Source organism: Giraffa tippelskirchi, chromosome 8 (assembly GCF_054371585.1).
Source record: "Giraffa tippelskirchi isolate mGirTip1 chromosome 8, T2T-mGirTip1v1.2.pri, whole genome shotgun sequence".
NCBI classification, from domain to species: Eukaryota; Metazoa; Chordata; class Mammalia; order Artiodactyla; family Giraffidae; genus Giraffa; species Giraffa tippelskirchi.
Window position 1 is genome coordinate 113,321,157 of NC_137282.1, and position 22,935 is coordinate 113,344,091.

General features: G+C 46.2%; 2 protein-coding genes across 2 annotated transcripts in view; both read right to left on the reverse strand.

The window, feature by feature from the left end:
- Positions 1-4,430: 4,430 nt before the first annotated feature.
- Positions 4,431-11,648, reverse strand: RPL26L1 (ribosomal protein L26 like 1). The gene is given in 4 exon segments (XM_081520519.1): positions 4,431-4,751; positions 5,473-5,613; positions 11,475-11,606; positions 11,608-11,648. Coding segments are annotated over 4 exon segments (438 nt in total). The 5' UTR covers positions 11,644-11,648; the 3' UTR covers positions 4,431-4,622.
- A 9,116-nt stretch (positions 11,649-20,764) lies between these two features.
- The window catches only part of ERGIC1 (endoplasmic reticulum-golgi intermediate compartment 1), a 110,967-nt gene continuing 108,796 nt past the window's right edge, over positions 20,765-22,935 (reverse strand). Inside the window, exon 10 of the mRNA XM_081520520.1 lies at positions 20,765-22,650. Coding sequence (XP_081376646.1) covers positions 22,543-22,650 — 108 coding nt within the window. The 3' untranslated portion in view covers positions 20,765-22,542. The remainder of the gene's footprint in view (positions 22,651-22,935) is intronic.

The window sequence follows — 22,935 nt, forward strand, 5'->3', positions numbered from 1 at the left end:
TGGACATCTGCAAATTTGATGAAAGGGTCAGTAGGAAACTACTTAATTCAAACTCATTCCAGGAAACATGCTAAACCCCCCTCCCCAGCCTGAACCTTGATAAGCAGGCCCATCCAGCTGGCATTCTACAGTCCCCATTTCCTGCAGCAGCCCAAGCACAATACTGCTGCCTTTAAACCCTCCTGCTTTGGTCAAGAACCGGCATTTATCCAAACTCCCTGGAGAAAAACTTTTCCCTCTATTCCTGCAGACAAACCCACCGCAATCTCCTCAGAAAGACAGTAGCTATCACTTGCTGAGTTCTCTATGCTCTACACACAGTATCTCAAGTAGTAAGTCTTGACAACTCTATTTGGTAGGTACTCATTTCATCTCCATTTTATAGATGACCAAACAGGCCCAGAGAGGTTAGGCCATTTGCCCAGGGTCACACAGCTAGGAGACGACAGAGCTGGGATTAGCTCTCAGTTGATGCCAAATTCCTGCTCTTGATCATGCACTGTTATTCACATGACTGATGATAACAACTCTGGTGTGATTTGGGGGAGATTACAGTTCTCAAAACTCTTATCTATCACTTGAACACGTTGCTAAAAAGAAACCAAATCTGATTCCTAGGAAATAATCATCATTTAAGTGTAATGGTGAATGTAATAGTTGGAGCCTAGGGCCCAGACCAGGAATCAGAAGATATTATCTTACTGTAAATTCAACCTAGTTTGAAATCTGACTTTTATTCAAATTTGGGGGCCTAAAACATGTGTTTCAGATATGCAGATGACACCACCCTTATGGCAGAAAGTGAAGAAGAACTAAAGAGCCTCTTGATGAAAGTGAAAGAGGAGAGTGAAAAATTTGGTTTAAAGCTCAGCGTTCAGAAAACTAAGATCATGGGATCTGGTCCCATCACTTCATGGCAAATAGATGGGGAAACAGTGGAAACAGTGTCAGATTTTATTTTTCTGGGCTCCAAAATCACTGCTGATGGTGACTGCAGCCATGAAATTAAAAGACGCTTACTCCTTGGAAGGAAGGTTATGACCAACCTAGATAGCATATTAAAAAGCAGAGACATGACTTTGCCAACAAAGGTCCGTCTAGTCAAGGCTATGGTTTTTCCAGTAGTCATGTATGGATGTGAGAGTTGGACGGTGAAGAAAGCTGAGCGCTGAAGAATTGATGCTTTTGAACTGTGGTGTTGGAGAAGACTCTTGAGAGTCCCTTGGACTGCAAGGAGATCCAACCAGTCCATCCTAAAGGAGATCAGCCCTGGGTATTCATTGGAAGGACTGATGTTGAAGCTGAAACTCCAATACTTTGGCCACCTCATGCCAAGAGTTGACTCATTGGAAAAGACCCTAATGCTGGGAAGGATTGGGGGCAGGAGGAGAAGGGGACGACAGAGGATGAAATGGTTGGATGGCATCACCGACTCGATGGACATGAGTTTGGGTAAACTCCGGGAGTTGGTTATGGACAGGGAGGCCTGGCATGCTGTGATTCATGGGGTCACAAAGAGTCGGACACGACTGAGCGACTGAACTGAACTGAACTGAAAACATGTGTTATCAAGAGTGAAGACAAAAATTAAAAAAACAAACTCCAGCCCTTACTGGGTGACCTATTCATTATGCCTGCTAGACATATAGCTCAGCATGCTAATATAGTTGCCATGTTTTGGGCACCTACTATATTTTATGTGCTGTGATTTGTATACATCCTGATCCACAATTTCCCAAATTTACCTAGTCATATCATACAAGGTATCATACAAGGGCCATGTGAAAAATACACATGCGTGCAAGACCCGAAGAGGCCTCTCTCTTCAGACCTACTGCATCACAGAATCTCCAGGCAAGGAGGTAGAGACTATTAGCAAGCACCCACATTGACTCCTAAAATCAGCAGGGTCTGGTGGAGTGCTACTTTAATTTTGTCTTGAAGATGAGTGTTTCTAGCTTCCTACATAACATAGGGAAACAGAGGCTCATAAAAAGGGCTGTCCAAAGACCAGAATAGGATTGATTCAAGATTCATCTGACTGCAGAGCTGGTATCATTCTGCTCACTCTTAAATCAATGCTGCAGTCAGAACGTGCATATTGAGATCTGTGGTTTGTGATCTTATCGATCTTCTGTGAAAAATCATTACTTCTTTGAGTGCAAGGTGAATGTCAGAATTGGAAATACTGAATAATAGCAATATTAGGATTTATCCACTCATACTTTCCCAGTGTGCTCAGAAATGGCCCATTTGATCCTGGCATTTTGTTTCTGCATTTTCCGTGAGACAGGAAGGCAGGGCAGGTGTTATCTTCTTGTGGTGCAGACAGTAAAGAATCTGCCTGCCATGCAGGAGACCTGGATTTGATCCCTGGGTGGGGCAGGTCCCCTGGAGAAGGGAATGGCTACCTGCTCCAGTATTCTTGCCTGGAGAATTCCATGGACAGAGGAGCCTGGCAGGCGACAGTCCATGGGGCCACAGAGTCGGTCACAGCTGAGCGACTGACGTCTTCTTCTACTGAGAAGATGGAAGCTCAGAGATGAGCAGCTTGCTCAAAGGCCTCTGACTATCCAGTGGCCGAGCTGCGATTGGCACTTGATGGCTGGTGACAGTGCTCTTCCCACTGCAGCACTATTGCTGCAAACACATAAATTCTTCTGTTCCATACAATGTCTAGGCTCTTATCAGACCCTAATAAAGGGTTGACAAGAGTAGAGGGAGGAATACCAGAGGGGGCTGATGTGGGAGGTGAATGTCCTTTGATGCACCAAGGCCTGGTTTCAAATCCTAGCTCTATCTCTTATGCTTTCTGGGATTTGGGCAGTTAACCTAAATTCATTTTCTTCAGCAGTCAAAATGGAAAATAATGGAATCAGTCAACATGTATTAAGAAACATCAGTGTCAGGTAAACCCTGTGTTACTAGAGAGCCATAAAAGGCTCAGTTCAGTTCAGTTCAGTCCCTCAGTCGTGTCTCTTTCCAACTCCATGAATTGCAGCACGCCAGGCCTCCCTGTCCATCACCAACTCCCGGAGTTTACCCAAACTCATGTCCATCGAGTCGGTGATGCCATCCAGCCATCTCATCTTCTGTCAGCCCCTTCTCCTCCTGCCCCCAATCCTTCCCAGCATCAGGGTCTTTTCCAATGAGTCAACTCTTCACATTAGGTGGCCAAAGTATTGGAGTTTCAGTTTCAACATCAGTCCTTCCAATGAACACCCAGGACTGATCTCCTTTAGGATGGACTGGTTGGATCTCCTTGCAGTCCAAGGGACTCTCAAGAGTCTTCTCCAACACCACAGTTCAAAAGCATCAATTCTTCGGCGCTCAGCTTTCTTCACAGTCCAACTTTCACATCCATACATGACTACTGGAAAAACCATAGCCTTGACTAGACGGACCTTTGTTGGCAAAGTCATGTCTCTGCTTTTTAATATGTTATCTAGGTTGGTCATAACTTTCCTTCCAAGGAGTAAGCGTCTTTTAATTTCATGGCTGTAGTCACCATCTGCAGTGATTTCGGAGCCCCCCAAAATAAAGTCTGACACTGTTTCCACTGTTTCCCATCTATTTCCCATGAAGTGACGGGACCAGATGCCATGATCTTAGTTTTCTGAATGTTGAGCTTTAAGCCAATTTTTTCACTCTCCTCTTTCATCAAGAGGCTTTTTAGTTCCTCTTCACTTTCTGCCATAAGGGTCAGTTTGATGCATTAACCAATAGATTGTTTAGCACAGGGGCAAGGGAGGATTTTAGATGTGGCTCTGAAGCTAATCTTAAGGAATGACTAGAAGTTAGATTGGAGTCCAATGAGGACAGGAAGAGTCCCATCTCCATATAACCGATGCTGTGCAGGCTCAGGGCCTCACACAGCCAGATGAAGCAAAAGATCTGGATTTCTCTGTGCTCTCATTACATTTTATATGTTGGAAATTCATTTTTAAAGTTATGAAAATTGGACCAAAAAAAAATCTATGAACCAAGTCAAGTCTTGCCTGTAGGCCATCAGTTTTCTGAATTATCTTTAGGAGAGGGCATTTCGGTCACACGGAAACAGCACTAGCAATGTCAAGACTTGGGCAGGGCAGCCGGGTCAGGGTGCACCATGCCCCTGGGTTGGTTAGGGGTGGAGGAGAGGAAGCTGGCCAGAGGGCAGCCTGGCCGGCCAGAGTGTGAGTGCTGAGCGGCGCTGCTCCCGGCGGGGCCTTGTGCACGCCACGCCGCACCCTGGCTTCCCTTCAGGAGCCAGAGACCCGTCCTGTCCACCTCGTCAGCAGGAGGGCCTGAGCAGGAGCAGGACTGACTTAACCTCACAGCTGCTACTGTGCTGCTCTCTGTAGATTAAAAGTACGAAAGACTCCCAATGGGGAACTGAGAATTAAGATGGATTTTACCTACAAAGCAATAAATACCATTCGGAACAAGAAAACATTTCCAATTTTTATTCATAAAATTATTAATCAAAACAGCAGAAGTGGATTTACAGAGCCACATCAATAATAACAGCAAAACAGGAAGGAAATAAAATACTCCAGAGAGAGACATCTTGAAAAGTTTGAAAGGCCTACACGCCAGGCAAAAAACCTACAGATAAACCATGGTTGTGCAACAGGGTATATTCATTCCTGCATTTTCTCAATAAGTTCCTCCTTATATTTTCCTTTCTCTTTCCCAACCTGTCGAGATTTGGCTTTGCGTTCAAGAATTTTTTTCCGATCTTTGTCCAGTTTTAGCCTGGTGATGACCACCTGTTAGGATGAGAAAACAAATAGGTCTTGATTTCTTTTTTAAGGGGAAAGGACTTAAAGCCGTAATTATTTCATACAGCAGATCTTCCCTCAACAGCAGCAGCTTGGGTTCCTTCTGCCACCCAACCTCCTACCCCTAACTCCTGTGGGTCTAGGGACCGTTTACATAGTTTAGTGATACAAAGATCATTCAGGTTGTAGAAGATTATACTACCAACATGGATGGTTTGTCTATCATCCCTTGCCTGGCAAAATGCATTGTTTTTAAATATACTGCATTCCTACCAGCTACTGGGCAATACAGAGATCACACAGATGAGTGAGACCCAACCATTCTGCCCTTAAGCACCTGAAACTCTGGAGGAGAGACTCTACGATGTATAAGCTGGGAGTTTAAGAGAGGAATGGTCAATTCCACTAGTTGGGAGTGAGGGCTGAAGGAAGAGGCGTTCTATTCCATCTGCACACTCCCTCGTGCGGAAGTCACGCCTGCAACCCTCTTGCTACCAGCTTGCAGATGGGCCATCACCAAGGATGACAGAACACACAAGGAAAGAATCTGGATCCTTGATGCTACACTAGCCAGTGAACCAACCAAGCCTGCCTGACCTCCCTCTGAAGTCCTCGTCACATCTGCCTGTGTGGGCAATACCGATACCCAACAGCTCCAGCAGGAAGGCTGGGTACACAGCCACGACCACTGGGTGGCCCCGGGCCTCACCTTGCTTGGGTGAATGCCCACGTGGACGGTTGTGCCATTGGCCTTCTCACGCTGCACCCGTTCAATGTAGATGACATACTTCTTTCTATACACCTGGACTACCTTGCCAATTTGCTGACCTTTGTAGTGTCCTCGAACCACCTAAGAGAAAACACAAAAGTGAATTCTCCCCATTTCTAATGCTTGACCATCACAGTGAGGAAACTAATGATCAGGAACATACAGGCTAACAGTGAAACTTTTTGCACAAAAAACAGATTAATCTTGGCAGTCAAAATCAGCTTTTTTTTCTTTTTCCGGTATAAATCTGCTCTGTGTTATTCTAAGTCAGGTGGAGGCTCCTCACCTGGATTTTTTTCTTCTCTTACCTGAACAAAACATTCCTTGAAGTAGGATGGTCATCACACAACTAGTCCTGAGAATAAAACTAACACAACATTGTAAATCAACTACACTTCAATTTAAAAAGAAAGAAATTATATTGAGATTCTCATGCAACCATCTAAAGCCCATATTTTCAAAAAACAATTTATTACCTAGGGAAATTTTCAAGATATGACCTTTAGAGAAAAAAGAATACAAAGCTAAACACAATACAGTCTGAATCTTGTGTGTATATGCTTCATCAGTTCAGTTCAGTTCAGTCACTCAGTTGTGTCCGACTCTTTGCGACCCCATGAATCCCAGCACGCCAGGCCTCCCTGTCCATCACCAACTCCCAGTTTCCCCAAACTCATGTCCATCGAGTCGGTGATGCCACCCAGCCATCTCATCCTCTGTCGTCCCCTTCTCCTCCTGCCCTCAATCCTTCCCAGCATCAGGGTCTTTTCCAATGAGTCAACTCTTCGCATCAGGGGGCCAAAGTACTGGAGTTTCAGCTTCAACATCAGTCCTTTCAATGAACACCCAGGACTGATCTCCTTTAGGATGGACTGGTTGGATCTCCTTGCAGTCCAAGGGACTCTCAAGAGTCTTCTCCAACACCACAGTTCAAAAGCATCAATTCTTCGGCGCTCAGCTTTCTTTACACATGACTACTGGAAAAACCATAGCCTTGACTAGACGGACCTTTGTTGGCAAAGTCATGTCTCTGATTTTTAATATGCTGTCTAGGTTGGTCATAGCTTTCCTTCCAAGGAGTAAGCGTCTTTTAATTTCATGGCTGCAGTCACCATCTGCAGTGATTTTGGAGCCCCCAAAAATAAAGTCTGACACCGTTTCCACTGTTTCCCATCTATTTCCCATGAAGTGATGGGACCAGATGCCATGATCTTAGTTTTCTGAATGTTGAGCTTTAAGCCAACTTTTTGACTCTCCTCTTTCACTTTCATCAAGAGGCTTTTTAGTTCCTCTTCACTTTCTGCCATAAGGGTGGTGTCATCTGCATATCTGAGGTTATTGATATTTCTCCTGGCAATCTTGATTCCAGCTTGTGCTTCTTCCAGCCCAGCGTTTCTCATGATGTACTCTGATATAAGTTCAATAAGCAGGGTGACAATATACAGCCTTGACGTACTCCTTTTCCTATTTGGAACCAGTCTGTTGTTCCATGTCCAGTTCTAACTGTTGCTTCCTGACCTGCATACAGGTTTCTCAAGACACAGGTCAGGTGGTCTGGTATTCCCATCTCTTTAAGAATTGTCCACAGTTTATAGGAATCTACAGTCATACATGGTATACACAAGATGAAAATATATCCTAATGTCAATAATGGTTGCCATTAGGCAGGAAGCAGAATTCTTAATTTATATTAGTCCACATTTCAAGATTTCTACAGTTAATACAAATATTTTATCATCAGAAAAAAATTAAAATGTCAAAACACTGGGCTATTTTCACACACTAAACATCTGTTCATACTCCAATTCTATTCTAAAAATCAACTAGATTATGGTTTTACTGAAGGCAAGAGCCTATTAAACAGCAGCCACATAAGCATAGAGAAAATACCACATGTAAAGAAATGGAGAATCACAATGCTCCTAAAATGTCTACCTACGTTGTTCAGCTTACCAAGGTGATTTTCAGGCTGCAAAGGGCCTTGCACACCTCACTGTAAATCCATCACAGTCTGCATGACCAGAGACCCTCATGTGGAAAGTCTGTGAAAAGGCCCCTATTAACTATCACCATGACTAAAGAAAGATGTTAAAAAGGAGTCAAAGGAACACATCTGTGATAAAACGTAGGAGGAAGGAGATGGGATAAGACTCAGTCAACAGACTGAAAGGTGAGGGAAGAGGCGAGGATGACATCCGGAGTCCAGCTGTGCAGCTGGATGTGTGGGTGTGCCCTTCCCAGAGGCACGGAACGTGGAGACTCCATACACAGCAGCAAGGCCAGCTGGGCTGGCAACAAAGACCGGAGAGTCATCCACAGAGATGGCAATTCAAAGCCTGATTTTACTCAGGCAACTGCTGGTATGAAACAAGGGCAGAACGTAGAAATCTAAGAAAAGCCAACATTTTGGAAGGGTTTACAAGAGACTGAAGTGGCCTGAAAGAATGGGAAACCAGGGAGTTTCCCTGGTGGTTCAAGGGTAAAGAATCTGCCTGGCAATGCAAGAGACACAGGTTCAATCCCTGATGTGGGAGGATCCCACATGCCACGGAGCCATTAAGCCTGTGTGCCACAACTACTGAAGCCCCTGCACCTGGAGCCCATGCTCTGCAAAAAGAAGCCACCACAATAGGCCCAGCTACTGAAACTGGAGAGCAGTTCCCGCTCGCCGCAACCAGAGAAAAGCCCACACAGCAGTGAAGACCCAGCACAACCATAAATAAATAAAAGGGAGACCAGGGAGGACAGTGTTAGAGTGGTGAAGAGAAGAAGGTCAGATGCCATGGAACGGTCAGGAACTGGAAGGACAAAGGGACAGATGGCAACACGCTGGGCACTGGTGGTCGTGGCGACAGTGCTTTTGGTGGAGCAGAGGGATGAAAGCTGTTTATGGTAAGGCCACGAATTCACCAGAGGTTAAAAGATGAAGATGAAAAAAGACTGGCCCAAGGAGCTTGGATCTATGGGGATGTGAGGTTAAGGGATAATTTTTTATTATTTAAGAAGGGGAAACATTAATGTGTTTAAATGAACAAGTATGGAGAAAAAGGTACAGGAAGCTGTAGAGAAAGGAGATAATGGATAGAAGGATCTGAAGAAAGAAGAGAGTGATGGATGTCGCATTCAGTGGCCGAGGGAGAGCTTTAGATAGAAACAGGATTTATAACAGGAGAGAATGAAGACAGGAGGGGTGGAAATGCAGGTATTAAGCCAGAGGGTGTGGAGCCAGGAGCTCTGGAAGTTCCTAGATCACAGTTTTAATTCCCTCTGTAAAGTAGGAGGAAGACTCAACTACTCACAGAAAGAGGCAGGTGAGACTTAGAAGATACCAAGAGAGAAAAGGCAGTTTTAACAAACCTAATTGGACTATTTTACTTTCCTGGCTGGAGATGTGCTTACCCCATATGACCTCTGGAGTTAAGAGACCTGTATTCCTGGCTTGGATACTCATTTCCTATATTATTCTTTATTATTTTCCCTGAGTTTCATTGTCTTCATATCTAAAAAGGAAACAGTTCATGCCCCCTTTTCTTTATCTCACGCTCCAATTCCATTCAGTCAATCGTTTTCATCTGTTTAGGAAATATTGATTGTGCCCCTGCTGTGTGCCAGGCTCTGCACTGAGGTCAGAAAAGTTCTCTGGCCTCAGGGAGCTTGGTCTGATGAGTAGTAAGCAGTTAAGAGGTAAACATACAAATATATGATCCATGAACAGGGCATATGGGAAGATACTCAGATGGTAAGACCTGCAAAATGAGGAGTTAGGTAGAGAGGAGAAGAGTACTCCAGGCAGAGGGAGCATTCTGGGCAAAGACCCAGGACATTCTAAGGACCTGAAAAGACCAATGTGTTTGATGTACAGTGCAAGTAGGGGGCTTATAAAATGAGATGAGGTTGGAGAATTAGGCCTGGGCTGGATCACTGGAGCCTTATCAATGATTTAGATGTTACAGTTAGCACATCAAGCACCATTGATAGGTTTTAAGTAGGCTCTGATTTGCAAATAATTTGTCTGTAGAGAATGGATTAGGGTAAGAGTGGAAACTGAAGATGCTTTGAACTAAAATGGAAATAAAAAGAAGTGTCAGATTTAAGACTTATTTTGAACGTAAAAGCAACAAGACATAGTGACAGAAGAGAGGGGTTAGGGATAGTTAATGATAACTTAAAGGTTTACGGTATATACCAGTGGGGAGATAGAAGCATCACTTATTGAGGTGTGAAAGCTGGGAGGAGAAGCAGATTTTAGAAGCAGTGGGAATGTCAGGATCTCATGTATAAGAAGCTTGAGATGTCTGTGAGATATCCAAATAAAGATGTTCAGCAGGCAGTTAGACTTAGGTCTGTGGTCAGAAAAGTGGTTTGAACGAGGATATAAAGGAGGAAGGTGTTAGCACAGAGCAGATATTTAAAACTCTAGGTATAAATATTACCACCTAGGTAGACAATGTAGGCCAGCCAATGGAAGACCAGGTGCAGGCCCTGACAAACTCGAGCATTTAGGAATCAGAGGAGAACTAGCCAGCAAAGGAGGCTGAGAAACTGAAAGTAAACTGTGAGCTTGAAGTGTCACAGAAGCCAAAAACAGAGACTATTTCAAGAAGTAAGGTGATGCCACCCATGCCAAATGCTGCTGAAAAAGTCAAGGACAGTGAGAAAGATGGGACCATTGAATTTAGTCATAAAGCGGTTACTGGTGATCTCAGCCAAAAGCAGTTTCCATACAACAAAGAATCCAGGTTTTCCAGGTCTCACAAAACTGAAGAATCTGACAACAACTGAAGAGTCTGCATATCCCTAACTAGCACCTATAGGCATTTGCAATTCCCCCATTCTAGAACATGTCTGATGGGAAGGATCCAGAGGAGAAGAGGCTGAACCATACTTCCAAATTATTTTTTCCACTCTATTCCTGTCACATTCTCAACCTAACTTATCTCCTGCTATCGATCTTTTCCTCCTCAAACCTTCCAAGTCCCAGTCCCTTAGAGATACACCAAATTCCTTACTTCATTCTCTAAAATAATGGTTCTCAATTAGGGGAGGTTATCAGGGGTGAATTTTTTCTCCCCAGGGACAATACCTGGAAATACTGATAGTTCCGCTTATCCTAACTGTGAGAAGGTGCTGCTGGCATCTAGTGGGGAGAAGCCAGGGATGCTGCTAAACATCCTACAGTGCACAGGAGAGCTCACCACAGCAAAGAATTACCCAGCCCAAGAAGTCAACCGCGCGGAGGTGGGGAAACCCCGTTCCCAAATGTGAGCCCTACTGCAACAGGGACCCCGTGGATGTTGTTCACCACTAGAGTTCTAGGGAACAGTGCATGGCCTGGTAAGTGCTCAATATATATTCCTTCAAGGTGTAAATATAGCTCTGATCTATCTTACTCACCTTCATTTCCCCTTCCCTACTAAACATTCTAAGCTCCAGTCAGAGGACAGCTTATACTTTCTCAAAATTTCTCTGCTTATAATTTCTCAAAACTTCACGCCTCTGATTTGCTATTGCTTCCCCATTCTCCCTGCCAAATGCAGTACCATCAAATGTTCAGCTTCCACTAAACCCAATGTTGCCAAAACCTTACTCTTATTCCAACACCTTCCCCTACAAAGATCCGCCCTGAGCAGTGCCTGGGAACTAGCAACCTCTGGACTAAAAAAAAGAAAGCATTGTTTTGCTTGGCTGGCAAAGCAAAACAAGACTTCTCAAATTATTATTATTAAAGAATTGAGTTGGAATGCTCTAAGTTAAGCTGGGAAGGCGCTCTCTGGTGACTCTGGGCCCGAACGCCGGTCACCTGCAGGGTCACAGTATCTGCCCCGGTCCTGAGGGCGTGTGAGTCTCCGACTCCTCCACGCCAAGTACTGTTTGACATTCTCAGGCACAGGCGGGGCCCGAGCGCCACGCAGGTGGGTAACTAGAGCCCGGGAGACAAGTACCTGGACCTCGTCGTCCTTGCGGATGGGCATGGAGCGGACGTTGTACTTCTGTCGCAGCTCCTTGGAGAGTGGAGACGACATGATTTTCCTGCGCACGTGGGAGGGGGCATTGAAGTGACGTTTGCGGTTTTTTGCTGCGGTCCGAGGTCACGAAGGGGTTGAACTTCATGGTGTTCGTCTGCAAACAGAGGCAAGGGAGGGAGCGAAGGGACGCTTGGTGGGGTACCAGGGCCTTCTCTCCATCCGGGACACTTTGCTACATCCCCGCCCAGGGGTTCTAGGGAGGTGGCCTCGCAAGGAGACTGAGGGAGGAAAACGAAGGATATGAAAGGTGTGGGTGTTACACAGACAAAGACGAGCGTGGAGGGCGCATGCTTAACTAAACGGGGGTGGGGAGGGGGCGGCACTGGGGCCTCGAGGCTGAGGGACGAGGGCTCAGACTGCAGAAGAAGGCACAGTTGGGGGTCACGCGGAGAGATCTCTGGGGAGGCAGGTAGACCCCCGGGCAGGCAGGATTGAGTCCAGTGGAGCGGAGGGCTTCGTAGCCGGAGAATTCACCAGCTCCACTCACCTACCGACCGACTGCCAAGTTCAGACGGTGCGCGCGTAGGGACGGAAGTGAGGCTCCCTTGCTGCGCAAGCGCGGAAAGAAAACAATGCTCCATTCCCAGCAGAACGAAACTGAATAGCGCCCCCTGAGGCTTGGGGTGGGATCGCAGTGACTCGTTTCCAGGGACTCTGGGTGGCTGGGTGGCTAGGTGGCTCCGGGGATCACGCCCGGAACCTGGTGACTTGGCGCTGCCGGGGAGAAAGGGCAGTTTTGTAGGGCTTGCAATGAGGCCTTGTTGATGTTCTCTTTATGTGTGTGTTGGTCGCTCAGTCGTGTCTTACTCTTTGTGACCCCATGGACTGTAGCCCACCAGGCTCCTCTATCCGTGGGGATTCTCCAGGCAAGAATACAGGAATGAGTTGCCACGCCTTTCTCCAGGGGATCTTCCCGACCCAGGGACCGAACCCTGGTCTTCCGCATTGCGGGCAGATTTTGCATAGTCTGAGCAACCATGGAAGCCACCTGTTCTTTTTAAGGGTGCATTATTAATAGTCTCTTTCCTACTCAAAACTCTTTGCCCCGGTTACCCTCCTCAGAGGTTGTTTAGGCATATGATCGGGGTGATTAAACATCGTGGTGCTTTAAATGCAATTGGCTGATTTGCTTCTTCACAATCACTGAGAAGTCTGTTCAAAATGCAAATTTTCATGTTCCACAACAGCCCTACAAAATCAGACAGTATTAGGTCGGGGTCAGGAGCTCTGAATTTAGAGCAAGCACTCCCCCTCACCAAAGACTTTGAGGTGCACCAATGTTTGAGAGACATTACAAACCAGCCATTTGTCTTTTCCAAACTTCCCCCCAGTCTTTTAGCCCGATTTAGAAAAGCTGGGGCTGTAGAATGACACGTGAACTCAAGTGGCTCTTCAAGTTGCTGAACCTTGGGGAGATGCCTCCATGATTCTGAGGCTGTTTCCTTCTCTGTGAAATGGGGATGATCTTAAGTAGATGACTCGTTGAATTGTTATGAAGACTAAGTGTGTTAACCTGGTTTTGTGTGTTTAGAACAGTGTCTGGCACATAGCACGCAATTCCTAAGGGCTTCTCAGGTAGCTCAGTGGTAAAATAATCTGCCTGCCAATGCAGGAGACACAGGAGACGTGGGTTTGATGCCTGGGTCAGGAAGATTCCCCTGGAGGAGGAAATGGCAACCCACTCCAGTATTTTACCTGGAGAATCCTATGGAGAGAGGAGCCTGGTGGGCTACAGTCCATGGGGTCGAGAAGCGTCCGACACGACTGAGCACGCAGGCAGAGAGATTATTCCTAGAGAGCAGAGGTCTTTTTGTGGGCCTTGTTCCACAATGGCCCTAAGGGCAGGCCACACCAGAATCAGACTTTTGCCATTAACTCCTAGCGATGCAAACTGTAAGCTTTCTGCGTTTGATCTAAACATGTGCAGTGCATCGTGCCAACTGAAGCTGTGCTCGCTCTCCCTTTTTAAATTCCGTGAGTCTTTAAAAACTTGGTAGCACAGCCAGGATTCTTCGGACTAGCGACCCTGCGGGTTTGGAGCCATTGCCCTGATCGACTCACCCTGGGCCCGCCCACCCCTGCCCACCCCTGCCCACCCCTGCCTGCCTTGTCCCCGCCTCTCCCCGCCTGGTGGTTCCGGAGTTCCTCCTTCCACTCCAGGTAGACACACACACACACACACACACACACGCACGCACGCAATTAGGTGTTAACTAATGCTGTGGTAATCATGATGCAATATGTAGGTATATCAAGTTAACACACAGTAGTATGTCTTAAACTTTCAGAACGTTATAGTTCAATTATATCTCAATAAAGCTGGGGGTAAAAGGAAGTCACTTCCTTTCAGCAAGGCAGGAGCAAATGCCATTATGACTGAGTGCACACAGATGGTCATAGAGTTTTCAGAGCAGCCCTTACAGTGTTCATCAGAGCCAAGCACCCAAGAAGTTGTTCATTCATACATTCATTCATTCGCTCACTGGCCCCTTCTGGGCTCACTCATTATTTCCCTATCACATTCATTCATTTACCCACACATGCATCCATTTGCTCATTAATTTATTTGCCATGTATGTGGTACCTACATGGAGGCACAGGTTTAGGGCTAGAGCAAAGAGATACGGAAAGGAGTGAAATATGGTCCCTTCTCCCAGGGAGAGCAGGGCCTCACTGGTGAGGGGCAACCATGTGAGGGTAGATCATTACAACCCAAGATTATCAAGATATATTCACTATCAACCGGAGAGGAGAGCCATTTCTTTATCCCCACCCTCTGCCCCCTGCTTTAGTCGTGTCTGACTCTTACCCCATGGACTGTAGCCCACCAGGCTCCCTTCCCTGTCCGTGGGATTTCCCAGGCAAGAATACTGAAGTGGGTTGCCATTTCCTCCTCCAGGGGATCTTCCCCACCCAGGGATCGAACTGGCATCTCTTATGTCTTTTGCATTGGCCAGTAGCGCCACCTGGGAAGCCTCTGCCTCCTGCGGCTCAATAGAATTAAGGGACATCACCAGATAAAACGACAAGAGACGGAGGTTCTGCCCTTCTAATAGGATTTAATAGAATTTAATAGATAGATGGTTACTACCCTGCCTCATGCCTGCCTTGGAAACGCGCACAGAGACTAGCGTAAAGCCCTAGGATCTAGCACAGTGCCTGGCTCAGAGGGAATGCCAGGGGAACATGTTTATGTCTCTGAGGCAGAGAGTAATGTGGTGGGGAAGTGTGAGAGCCCTGGATTCTGACTGCCCGGGTTTGGATCTCTCCACCACTTACTGGCCCTGGAGCTTTGGGTGAGATAGTTAGCCTCTTGGTCACTCACTTTCCTCATCTGTCAAATGGGAATAATAAGAGTCCCTGCCTCATGAGTCTGGTGTCGGTATTCTGTGAACCTTTAGCACAATGTCTGGCACAAAGTAAGCACTTAACACATGGTAGAAATAATTTGCTTAATTTTTAGGTTTTTTGTTTTTTTTTTTTTGCCACTTTATGTGGCTCATGGGATTGTAGTTTCCTGACGAGGGATCAAACCCAGGCCTTCGGCAGTTAAAGTGTGGAGTCTTAAACCACTGGACTGCCAGGAAATTCCAAGAAACTATTATTTCTTAAATGAGTGAATTATTACAGCTTGTTGTATTAGGTTGAGCATTTACTGTCAGACATTGTGCTTTATAAACATTACCTTATTTGATCTAGTAAACAACCCTTTAAAGTGTCCCTTTTACAAGTGAGAAAACAGGTTCTGAATGAGATGGGAGCATGATTCACTATCAGATACCTAATATCATTATTGCTATCTTGCAGCCAATAAGATAATGAGGATATCCACTGTTACTAACATAGGAAGGTGTCTATTACATGAGGAAAAAAAGCAAACTACAAAATAATGTTAACAGCATGATTCAGTTTTGTTTATGGAAGAATATCACAAAAGTATTAAAAATGATGATCCATGATTAGTGGGATTATGGGTGACTTTATTTTTAATCCTACTTTCATTTATTCTTTATCTTTAAAAAATGTATTGGGTTATAGTTTATTTACAATGTTGTGTTAGTTTCAGGTATAATGGGTGACTTGCATTTCTTTTCCCTTTTTGTTCTTTTCTGCTTTTCCTCCAGTGGGGCTATGAGCATGTATTATTTGTGTAATTAAAATCATGTTGTAAGGGTTTAAAATTTTTGCTGAAGAAGACCCCCCTATGGGATTTCCCTGGTGATCCAGTAGCTAAGACTCCATGCTCCCAATGCAGGAGGCCTGGGTTCCACCTTTGATCAGAGAACTAGATCCCGCATGCTGCACCTAAAGGATCAAAGATCTAGTGTGCTACAGCTGAGACCCACCACTGCCAAATAAACAAACAAACCTCAGCTCTAATACAAACTATTAAAAAATAAAATCAAGTCCCCCAGTGTTCAACTCAGTTTTCCTTTGCAGGCTGTTTAAAAGGGAGAAAACAGAAAACCAAAAATGCCCACACCACTTTCAATTCCCAGCCCCTCTTTTTAGGGGGAAAGTGAAAGTGAAGTCACTCAGTCATGTCCGACTCTCTGCGACCCCATGGACTGTAGCCTGCCAGGCTCCTCCGTCCATGGGATTTTCCAGGCAAGAGTACTGGAGTGGGTTGCCATTTAGGGGGAGGAGGCAGTTTACTCTCTTGACAGGGATGATTATGGGTAGTAAGGCAGAACCGTACAATTCTTCATAACTCTGGAGGCGTGCGAACCTGGGTCTGAATTCCAGCTTCACCACGTGCTAGCTATGTGACCTAGATGAGTTACTAGGTCTCTGTTCTCCTTGAAAAAGGAGGTAGCTGCGATCTTGCAGGACTGCTGTGAGGATTAAGAAAGACAAGGCCTGAACCGGCACTCCTTGCCTGGCACGTGAAGAATGCCCAACCATCGGTAGCTATTACTACAAGAGTTGAGGTAAAAATTACTCATTTTGGTAAGAATAAAGTACGTGACCTCATCACACAGAACTGACAGAGGACAACTGCTGGGAGGGGCAGGGCAGGGGAGTGTCTTGGGTGAATGTTCTCCACACAGGCCCCTCACATGGGCTTCTATCTGCTGGAGCGGCTAAGGGACCAGCTTCTTAAGAAGGGATCAGGCTTGCCAGTGGCCTGCCATTTGTTTTGGGCAAAAACCACAAGCTTGTGACGTTTAGCTATAAAACCTAACTACACAGCTGCCACTTATAAGCCCCACGGCTACAGCCTACTTCCCCCCAAGCTTCCCAGCACCACCCCGCCCCCAAGCAGCGTGAGCTCAGCACATGAGCTCACGTGAGCTCCTCACTGAAGCCCCTCTGCGATTTCGCCTCTTCTACAGCTGCAACACCTCCCCAGGAGAATCCATTTCTGCCAGAACCACCACAGCCCCCAACCCATCACCTAGCCCACTCTGGATTTGTATCATAAGCCCTGATTGAGAAATCCTCTCCCACGAAAACACTATAGTCTGCCCTTGGTTAGGTAACTGAAAGAACTGGTTCAGAAATCATAAAAACGACACAAGGGACCTCCCTGGCAATCCAGTGGTTAAGACTCCATGCTTCCCAGAGGGCAATGGGTTTGATCCCTGGTTGTGGAACTAACATCCAGCATGCCAAGCAGCTTAAACACACACACACACACCCCTTAGAGGTTTTTCATCAACGTAAAACACATCAACAGCCAAAACACAGTAGCAACCCAAGTGTCCGTTGACAGAGGAATGGAAAAAGAAGATGTGGTACATATATACAATGGAGTATTACTCAAAGAATGTAATAATGACACTTGCAGCAACATGTCCATGGATGGACCAGAGACTGTCATACTGAGTGAAGTCAGAGAACAAGAAATATCATATGATATCCCTTATATGCAGAATCTAAAAAGAAATGACACAAATGAACTTATTTACAAAACAGAAACAGACTCACAGATTTAGAGAATGAACTTATGGTTACTAGGGGATAGTTAGGGTGTTTGGGATGACATGTACACACTGCTATATTTAAAATGGACAACCAACAAGGAATTACTGTGTAGCACAGGGAACCCTGCTCAACATTGAGGCAGCCTGGATGGGAGGGGAGTTTGGGGGAGAATGGATACATGGGTATGTATGGCAGAGTCACTCTGCTGTGCACCTGAAACTATCACAATATTGATAACTGGCCACGTGTCAGTTGCTCAGTCGTGTCTGACTCTTCACAACCCCATGGTCTGTAGCCCAAGAGGCTCCTTTGTCCTTGGGATTTCCCAGGCAAGAATACTGGAGTGGATTGTCATTTCCTTCTCCAGGGGATCTTCCAGACTCAGGGATCGAACCCAGGTCTCCTGCATTGCAGGCAGATTCTTTACCATCTGAGCCACCAGGAAAGCCCCAATATAAAATAAAAAGCTAAAAACAACAACAAAACATTGGGCCCATCTTTTGACTCTGAGCAAAGCTTTTCAGCAGTGGCCACAGGACTGGAAAAGGTCAGTTTTCATTCCAATCCCAAAGAAAGGCAATGCCAAAGAACGCTCAAACTACCGCACAGTTGCACTCATCTCACATGCTAGTAAAGTAATGCTTAAAATTCTCCAAGCCAGGCTTCAGCAATACGTGAACCATGAACTTCCAGATGTTCAAGCTGGTTTTAGAAAAGGCAGAGGAACCAAAGATCAAATTGCCAACATCCGATGGATCATCGAAAAAGCAAGAGAGTACCAGAAAAACATCTATTTCTGCTTTATTGACTATGCCAAAGCCTTTGACTGTGTGGATCACAATAAATTGTGGAAAATTCTGAAAGAGATGGGAATACCAGACCACCTGACCTGTCTCTTGAGAAACCTGTGTGCAGGTCAGGAACCAACAGTTAGAACTGGACATGGAACAACAGACTGATTCCAAATAGGAAAAGGAGTACGTCAAGGCTGTATATTGTCACCCTGCTTATTAACTTATATGCAGAGTACATCATGAGAAACGCTGGGCTGGAGGAAGCACAAGCTGGAATCAAGATTGCTGGGAGAAATATCAATAACCTCAGATATGCGGATGACACCACCCTTCTGGCAGAAAGTGAAGAAGAACTAAAGAGCCTCTTGATGAAAGTGAAAGAGGAGAGTGAAAAAGTTGGCTTAAAGCTCAACATTCAGAAAACTAAGATCATGGCATCTGGTCCCATCACTTCATGGCAAATAGATGGGGAAACAGTGTCAGACTTTATTTTTCTGGGCTCCAAAATCACTGCAGATGGTGACTACAGCCATGAAATTAAAAGACGCTTACTCCTTGGAAGGAAAGTTATGACCAACCTAGATAGCATATTAAAAAGCAGAGACATTTGCCAACAAAGGTTCGTCTAGTCAAGGCTATGGTTTTTCCAGTGGTCATGTATGGATGTGAGAGTTGGACTGTGAAGAAAGCTGAGCACCGAAGAATTGATGCTTTTGAACTGTGGTGTTGGAGAAGACTCTTGAGAGTCCCTTGGACTGCAAGGAGATCCAACCAGTCCATCCTAAAGGAGATCAGCCCTGGGTGTTCATTGGAAGGACTGATGTTGAAGCTGAAACTCCAATACTTTGGCCACCTGATGCGAAGAGTTGACTCATTGGAAAAGACCCTGATGCTGGGAAAGATTGAGGGCAGGAGGAGAAGGGGATGACAGAGGATGAGATGGCTGGGTGGTATCATCGACTCGATATACATGGGTTTGGGTGGACTCAGGGAGTTGGTTATGGACAGGGAGGCCTGGTGTGCTGCGGTTCATGGGGTCGCAAAGAGTCGGACACGACTGAGCAACTGAACTGAACTGAAAGCTTTTCATTGAGCTTTGCATTTCCTCTGTTGGAGTTCTCCTTTATCTTTCTTTTGTAAACTATGTCCTTACATAAACCAATTCCAGGGTTCCAGGTTTCATTTTCTTTACCATGGAATAAGAATTTACACATTTTCAATGTGGATGCAGAATCCTCAAGGACTGTCCTCCTAACCCTTTTCAGTCACCTTCTTCACATTGAATTTGGTGGGGTTTTTTTTCGGGGGGAGAGGGTAGTTGCATGACCCCTGCAGTAGGAGCATGGAGTCCTAACCACTTGATCGCCAGGGTATTCCCTGAGTTCACTAGCATTTTGAGGAGGGGGTGGCAACTCACCCTTACCAGGTCTCTCCAAAGTATTCAACTTAGTTTTCCTAGATCCTTTTATTTTTCGATCATATTTCACTGGTTAACAAGTCACATCACTACAGCACAAAGCACAGCTGGCACAAACAGGTTTGGGAACACATCTCTGTGTGTACACTTAGTCGTGTTTGACTCTTTGCAGCCATGGACTATAGCCTGCCAGGCTCCTCTGTCTGTGGAATTTTTCAGGCAAGAATACTGGAGTGAGTTGCCATTTCCTACTCCGGGGGATCTTCTCGACCCATGGATGGAACTTGCGTCTCTTGAGACCCCTGCACTGGCAAGCGAGTTCTTTACCACTAGTGCCACCTGGGAAGCCCACACCTCTGACAACCGGTGGACATATACTCCTGATCACTAGCTTTGAGTGTCACAAGAATTCAAATATCACACAGAATGTTAAAGAGAGAATAGAGAGGGTCAATGAAGAGTTTCTTGCAGACTGGTGCACTCTCCCATTCATCTCTGATATGTTCATCCACGTCCGTGCAGAGAAGGCTTTGAAGGACTGGGCAGCGGAAGGGAAAATGTCCATGGAAGTCCCTTTCTTACAGCTGGTGAGGGGTCTCCCTTACTTGATCTGGGAATACCTACGTGGAACAAGTACTGTTTTTGAAAATTTACCATGTACCACTTTCTGCATACACGAGCTTGTTCTGATCCAGTATACTTTATTTGCACAAACTATAGATTTAATTTCTGCAACAGTGCCTTGAGGTTAAGGACCTGAACTGAGGTTATGCAACTGGAAAGTAAGTAGATCAGGTTAACACAGCGTAGTAAATCAACCTCAAATACCTCAATAAAATAAATTTTTCAAAAAAAGAAGAGGAAAGAAAGTAGCCGATTGCGGAACATTCCGTAGGGATTCAATAAAGGAAGGACTGAATCCAAGGGGTCCTGACTTTCTGATCATGCTCAGAGATAGTCCCCATATTTCCCAGCTTCTCTCCTCTAGAATGAAATTCCATTCTGACTACGATCCCAGCCTCCAGCCCACCCGGCCATAAGCAAGTCAAAAGTAACACACAGCAGCATTTCTGAAAATCAGCCTTTTAATCTATTTGAACCCAACAAGTGGGGAAAGAACTAAAACATTTTTTTTCCCTTGAGATTTTGCTGATGAGAATGAGTCAGAGGTGTCTCTTCCATAGGAAACTGACATCCCCTGTGTCCTCAAGGATTTTTTTTTAAATGCATCAATGTGGGATTTCAATTCACGTGCATGCCACACACTTCCCCACCCTGCCCTGCCCACTCTGTACAGGCACACATATTCACACACCCACGGGACTCCTTTTGTAATGGGGGAAAAGAATGCAAAAAAAAAAAAAAAATCCATCCGAGTGGCCACAGATACCAGAAATAACCAAATACAGCTTACACTTACATCCATCAACTCAAATGCAAAGGGAAGCTTCTCTAATTGGAATCTAGAGCCAAAAATCACAGAAGGTGGAGACTTGAACCATCCATAGAGATAATTTAAAAATGCCTTCTACTGGACACTCCCCTTAATTACTAAAGTATGCAAACAATCTGGATATAAATGGAAAACAGTGGGCGGCTCTCTTGCTGGGACAGAGGGGCATACCTAAAATTCCCTGGGTGGAATTTGTGCCTGGACCATGGCCACTCCCTTTCAGGACTAAAGGGGAAGGATAAGGGGGAGCAGTGGAGTGGGGACCCTGGGAACCCACCCAGGAGCCAGTGAGCAAACAGTGGAGCCGCCCCAGGAACCAGGACTGAGTTGCTATGTGGGGGGAGCTCGGTGGGGCAGGTGGGCCACGACTGGGTTGCAGAGAGGTCCAAGCGCGGTGCAACCTTGGGAGCCCAAGGTGGACGTGCTAAGACAGGAGATGGGCTGGTCCACTTTGCTTCTCCCACCTAAGGCTTTGGGACCACTGGCAGCCATCTGGGAGAGGCCAAGACATGATTACTTTAGGGTCGCAGAAAATGATGCTTCCCATCTGGACATCGATGTACAAACCATGTCTAGTCCTCAAAGGATGACTTCCCAGTCACAGCCTGCCCCTCCACCAAGCCATGTTGTGGCCACACAGCGTGGGGGCTGAGGCACATTGGCAGGGGGTTCAGAGGAACGAGTTGAAGAGAGGAAGGGGAAGTCGCCAAGCTCCCAGTGACCAGTGGGCAGACTTGAGTCTACGCAGGCTGCTGCCCAACCACTGGGCATCTGCTTCTGGGTAGGAAAAGAAAGGGGTGAGGGAGAGGGCCTTGAGGCCTGGGCTGTAGGTCAGGCAGGAAGGGATGGAGCAGAGGCAAGGGCTCCATTTACAGCGCCACATTTCAGGGGCCTGCCTGGGAAGTACCGTACTTGTTGAAGGAGCCAGGTGGGAGGTGCTTTGGGCAGCCTGGTCCAGAACCTGGAGCCCAGGTCTGCAGGTTGCCTACCCAGGAGAGAACCCAAATGACTAGTGGGACCAAATGGTGGGGGCTGCGAGATTGTCAAAGCCTGGCTGAGAGCCGGTTGGCATGGATTCTGGGCTATCCCCCCAACAGGGAGGGGACTGCAGCTCTCCCAAGAGTGTGTCCCCGAGCTGTCCTGGCCTTGTCTCTGGTCTTGGGGCTCCTCAGGGAAAGAAAGGGGCGCCCCAACTTCAGGCAGTGTAATTTATCTAAAATTAAACTTGGGGAAAAGAGGTAGCTTCGAACCCAGGAGCCACCCCCTCCCTCCCCTCACCCCCACTTTGGGACACAGCCAGATCTTGGGCCAGATAGAGGGCAGGAAGAGAGAGGGTGCTGGAGGCAGGGCTGGTGGTCTCCTGGGTCCTTGGCCTTGGGGCTGGGCAGGTCATCAATGCATCTTGCCCAGCTGGATCTTCTTCCAAGCCTCCGAGGCTGTGAAGATACACGAGTCCAGAATGCCAGCAACAGTGAAGGTCCCTCCAATGATGGCACAGATCTAAAAGTGGGGGCAATGGTCAGAGGTCAGTGGGGAAGGGAGCAATGGCCAGACCTCCCTAAATCACGAGATGATGAGCTCAGCAAGTACTGACGCCCTGACCCGTTATGCCCACCCCATGGTAACCAGTGGGATGTGGAACGCACCCAGGGCTCAAATAAAAACAATAATAAAAATAATCATTGGACTTCCCTGGTGGTCCAGTGGTTAAGAATCTGCCTTCCTTGCAATGCAGGGGGTTTGACCCTGGTCAGGGAACTAGATCCCACATGCAGCAACTAAAAC